Source organism: Phodopus roborovskii, unplaced genomic scaffold, assembly GCF_943737965.1.
Source record: "Phodopus roborovskii unplaced genomic scaffold, PHOROB, whole genome shotgun sequence".
Lineage (NCBI taxonomy): Eukaryota > Metazoa > Chordata > Mammalia > Rodentia > Cricetidae > Phodopus > Phodopus roborovskii.
Genome location: NW_026125675.1, coordinates 797,561 through 802,882, shown reverse-complemented (window position 1 = coordinate 802,882; position 5,322 = coordinate 797,561). Strand labels below are relative to the sequence as shown.

At 48.0% G+C, this 5,322-nt stretch overlaps 1 protein-coding gene across 1 annotated transcript; it reads left to right on the top strand.

Annotated features, from left to right (window-relative positions):
* Positions 1 to 4,056: 4,056 nt before the first annotated feature.
* Positions 4,057 to 5,069, top strand: Magea10 (MAGE family member A10). Its single transcript, XM_051178250.1, has one exon. The coding sequence runs from the start codon at positions 4,071 to 4,073 to the stop codon at positions 5,067 to 5,069; it is 999 nt and encodes a 332-aa protein (XP_051034207.1). The 5' UTR covers positions 4,057 to 4,070.
* Positions 5,070 to 5,322: the final 253 nt, after the last annotated feature.

Below are 5,322 nucleotides of genomic sequence, written 5' to 3'. Positions count from 1 at the left end.
CTTGTGGAAAAGAGCACCTCCCTCCCCCTCTCCCCCCACAGCACCCCTACTCCCTCCACTCCCCCTCTCCCCCCACAGCACCCCCCCACAGCACCCCGCCCACGCCCGCTTCCTCATCCGGGTACTCTGCGTGCTCGGCGCCATTTTGTGAGGTTCCTGGAAGGGAGGAGACCCCGCCGCACCGCCAGGGGTGAGGTGAGCGCTTCGGGGCAAAGAAATGGGCCCAATCAGGAGAGGTGGTCCTGGAGTGGCGCAGCTCTTCCTGCAGAGAGCCTAGATGGCCAGGCACCTCATTTGGGGACTAGGGGCCAGGCGGGCCTCCATGTTGAGGCCTCCTTCCGCGAGGTCAAGAGGCCTCTGAACCAAAGGGCGGGGTGGAAAGACGCCGAGAGTTGACTGCCAAGGCCAGGTCGGCGGCTGTGGTAGGGGTCCCTGGCTCACAGTTCCATCAGTCAGTGGGGGTGGGGGAATGGGGGTGCTACACACACGGGGTGGGTAGGTGTGTGTGACTTGGTGTGTACAGCAGCCCCTTCCCCTCCCTGCAGGGCCTGGGGGTGGGAATTGTCCAGGGTGGTTGTTTATGAGGGCGCCAGAGAAGCAGAAGCCTTGTTTACACAGGTTCAAGCTACACTGTGTCTTTTTCGAAACTCTGCATCAAACTTAGGACCACCTGTGGGGATGAACCCATTTGCCGCCTTTCTGGATCTCGGAATCTGGGGTTCTCAGAGCCATTTATGTAGGTTTTGCTGAATTTTGGGACACCTCCACACACTTCCATATGCACATACCAGGGTTTGGTAGGGAGATGAGAGCAATATTGTGGGGATTCTGGAGTATAAAGGACAGCTCGGTGTTGCCTTGTGAGAAAGACCCCTCCACAGTTGGGTGAGTGAGTAGGGTAAGTGGAAAAGTATCCTTTCACAATAGAAGGAACACAGATTATAAAGATTTATCTCTTTGGTTAGTATGGCACCCAGTGAAACTCACTTGGAGGTTCCCATTAAGAAGCATGCTCTAGCCAGATTGAAGTCTGACTGGACCAGATGGACAGTGGCCTGGGGAAGCCTACTCATGGTATAGGGAACCTCAAGAAGTAGCTCCACTGCTATTATGAGCGCTGTTTTATACAGTTTTTTTTTTTTTTTTTTTTTTTTTTTTAAAAGCTGGTGGAATTGAAGAAATGGATGCATTCGCATCCAGGGAACTGGAGTGCTTAAAGTCATTTACTGAGGTCCTAGAGCTTTGGTCAAGGTGGTGACTTGCAAGAATAAGCTATACTGTACCCTTGCATGTCCACATCTATGCCTGTGGGGATTTGGACACTTTTTGCACTGTTTCTGGTGGATAGCCATATATAGTGCTTTTAAAGAGATTTGAATTCATTGCATTGTTCACTTTCCTTTTACAGAATCTCCACATAATGTAATTTAACCCTTTTGGTTAGTACAGCACCAAGTAGGCACTGAGAATGAGGCCCTTTCTGCCTTTCTACTTTCACATCTGTGGACTTTGATACTTAAAGATATTTGTAAAGTTCCTGGAGAGGAGCTAACCATCACACTTGCTGAAGGTTTTAAATTGTGGATAGATGGCCTTCAATTAGTGCAACTTGGCACCCAGTGAGGCCCCCTTGTAAGAATGAGCCCCTTGTATGTCACTCACATCATAGATAGACCTCCACATTCCCTCTAGCTCTGAGCAAAGGAACCAGATGTAAAACATATTTGCTTCAAAGGATATAAGAGAGGTGAAGGCCTCCAATCTTTAGAAGTAAGGTACAGGATCCTTGAATGAGCAAGGAGAACCCTGATTATATACAGATAAAAGCTGCCTCTGTTGTCAGTTCAGACCAAAAGACTATGGATTATGTTCAAGCATAAGGTAGGGATCAGGGGTTGTCTGGCCTTGAATGACAGATCTGAAGGTCAGCAGGGGCCTTGTGAGAAGTAAATAGGAAATACTCCATGAAGCCCAAAACAGAGTAGAGCCCTGCGCTTTATGCCAGTCTTGAGAAACATGTCCAAGGGTGTTCAGATGGGCTTCATTCTAATTTCTGTGTCTTTCAGGAAGGTGAGAATGAGTAAGGGACATCACTAGAGAAGTGGAGAGAGCCATACCTGGTTACCAGGGGAGGAGTCTAGCATCTGCCAGCAATCAAGGTGAGCAACCATGGTAAGAGCTGAACATGTGAAGATACCCATTGTCCCCAAAACAAGCTCTGTTCTTGTTCTGATGCTTGGAAGGTCCCAAAAGGGTGCTTGTTATGACAGGCTCAGGACTGGGTATAGGAGGTCTCAGGGATGTGACAACCTGGTAGTAAGGTATTCAAGGGGTCAGTAAAGGGAAGAGTATTAGGAGCCAGATCCCAGATATGGACTTCTCACAATGGTGGCATGAGTCCACAACCCAGAAATAAGGACTGTGCTGTTTTGCTGCTCCTGAGACCAGCCCTCAGGGGAACTTAGGGGTCTTCAGGAAGATGAGTTCTAATATAAAGGGAGCCTGTCGGAGAGGGAAATTCACTAAAGGAACACACCAGAAATTAGTCTGGGCCAAGTAGGCTTTTCTAGGGATCCAACTCAGTGTAAAAGCAGTGTGGCACCTGCTCACACCTCCTGATTGTTTTCAGGGTCTCTTGGAGTTGAGGAACTTTATCTGAGTGTGTGACCTTGGTTATTTGCAGGGGTTCCATGATCTATCATCAGACTATATGGAAACACCAAGAGATGGGTGAAAGTAACCTCCTTGTTCAGAGCTCATCCTGGGACCCACAGAAACCTATGTCCTGTATTCCTGGGCAGGATTGTCAGTCTTATTCCTCTGTTGTATTTCTAGGACATTGGTCTCAGGGACCTGAAGACCCTGGTCAAAGGAACTGTGACCCAGGTCATCAGAGGGAACATCTCAGGAGTGCCAGGACTCAAAGTAAGAACTGAGTGAGTCAAGTCACCTAAACAGATGGGACCTAACCCCCACTTACTATCCTATCCTATCAGCTGCGGGGACCGTAGGACTTACACAAGTATTCTCTTCCCTTCTCTTTCTCCTATCTCATTGAAATAGAGTTTTAGCATACAGCAGGTGGTCTTAGGCCATCAGAGAAAGCAGAGCCATCAAGGTGAGAGTTGGGTAGGCCTTTCATCCCTGGCTAATGGACCACATTTAAGTGGGATGCCTTTTGCCATCACCCTTGAATAGCTGTTACCAGATTAAGGCACTGTCACTGTCTTCTGTTCTATTTTAGAGAGGTGAGCAGTTGTTCCAGGAGTTTTCCCTAGGCCAGAAGATGGGTGGGGTCCAGGAGTTTGCTTCAGGCCAGCAGATGGGTGGGGTCTAGGAGTTTGCTTCAGGCCAGCTGTTGAGAAGGGTCCAGGAGTTTGCTTCAGGCCAGCAGATGGGTGGGGTCTAGGAGTTTGCTTCAGGCCAGCTGTTGAGAAGGGTCCAGGAGTTTGCTTCAGGCCAGCAGATGGGTGGGGTCTAGTCCCTGACAGGAGACAAGGGAGAACCCAGAGTGAGGCAAAAGGGAACACATATACTTTCGAATACAGCAGCTCTTTCCAGTTCAGTTCAGGCTCCTGTCAGGAATGGGGATCCAGTACTGGCCTTGCAGTGTATGACTGGGGTGCCTCATTCTCTCTCACAGAAACTAGGAGATGAGGGTCTTGGTCTGAGATGGTTTCCTATGGTCAGACACTGGGGTTAGCTCAGGGAGGGTCTACAGCAAAGGTGAGGCACATACTGTGAATATGTCACATGTTTCACAAACACAGAGGACCCACTCTGCTGAGCCGTATACAAGCCTTTGGCAACCCTGAAGCCTCTGCTCTGGCCCAGTTGCGCTCTGAGGAAACTTGTCGTTACTCCCCTCAGTGTCTGAAGAGACAGGCTTGACAGGGAGACAGGAATCCTTGTAACTTTAGAGCATCACACAAGAGAAAGTCTGTTACTGGCATTTGTGAGCATTTCTAGTGCGGTAACTGTCAACAATGAATAGTTCCACTTTCTTCTTCTTTTCCTAGGTCTCTTGGTCCATATCATCGTGCTCCGGCCTTGTCAAGACTAGAGTCATCATGCCTAGACCTCACAAGCGTAGGCGATGTATGGTTGAGGGAGAGCCTGATGCCCAAAGTGAGACACAGGACCTAATGAGTGCTCCAGTTTCCATCGAGGAAGTAGATTCCTCATCCTCTTCTACGTGCTCCTCCTCTTTCCCCTCATCTTTCTCTTCCTCTTCTTCCTATGCTCTTACATCAGGCACCTCAGAGGAGGAGTTTGTTGCTTCCAGGACATTAAGTCCTCCTCATAGTCCTCCAGAAGCTTGCTCCTCCAACACTGCCATGATCTCCTCTCCATGTAGTCAGGTCAATGCAGACTCTGACACCGAGGAGGGTCCAAGTTCCTCTCAGGCCATGGTATGTGCTGCTTCATTGTCTAAAGGTGAGATAGATGTAAAAGTAGATGAGCTGGTGAAATATCTGCTCTTTAAGTATCTAATGAAGGAGCCAGTCACCAAGACAGAAATGCTCAGTAATATCATTAGGAATTATCAGGAACACTTTCCTATGATATTTAGAGAAGCCTCAGAGTGCATGCAGTTAGTCTTTGGCATTGACATGAAGGAAGTAGATCCTGCTGGCCACACTTACATCCTTGTTACAGCCTTAGATCTCACCTATGATGGGATGATGTCTGATGTTCAGGGCATTCCCAAGACAGGCCTCCTGATAATGGTCCTGAGCATAATATTTATGGAAGGCAATTGTATCAGGGAGGACATGGTGTGGGGTATATTGAATAACATAGGCTTGTATGCTGGGAATGATCACTTCATATATGGGGAACCCAGGAAGCTCATCACAGATGATTTTGTACAAGAAGGATACCTGGAGTATAGGCAAGTATCTGGCAGCCACCCTCCTTCTTATGAGTTCCTCTGGGGCCCAAGAGCCTATGCTGAAACCACCAAGATGAAAATCCTAACATTTTTGACCAACATCAATGGGAGTGACCCCAGATCATATCCAGTGTGGTATGCAGAGGCTTTAAGAGATGAGGAAGAGCGGGCCTAAGCAAGAAAAGCCTAGCACATTCTAGTGCTCTACCACTTTACAGCTCAGATAAGGTCAGGTAGAGTCAGTGTGGACCCTCATTCTAAAGCTGGTGTAAATTATCCTACTCCTAATATTCTGTTTGGGTGACTCAGGACTTTTTCCTCTTGGTATTCTAAAATGTTGCTACATTTGCTAGGAAGCTCATTAGGCTGAAAATTTTAGCTTCCACGTTGTATTAGTCATAGTTTACTGCTGTTTATCCATGTTTAAA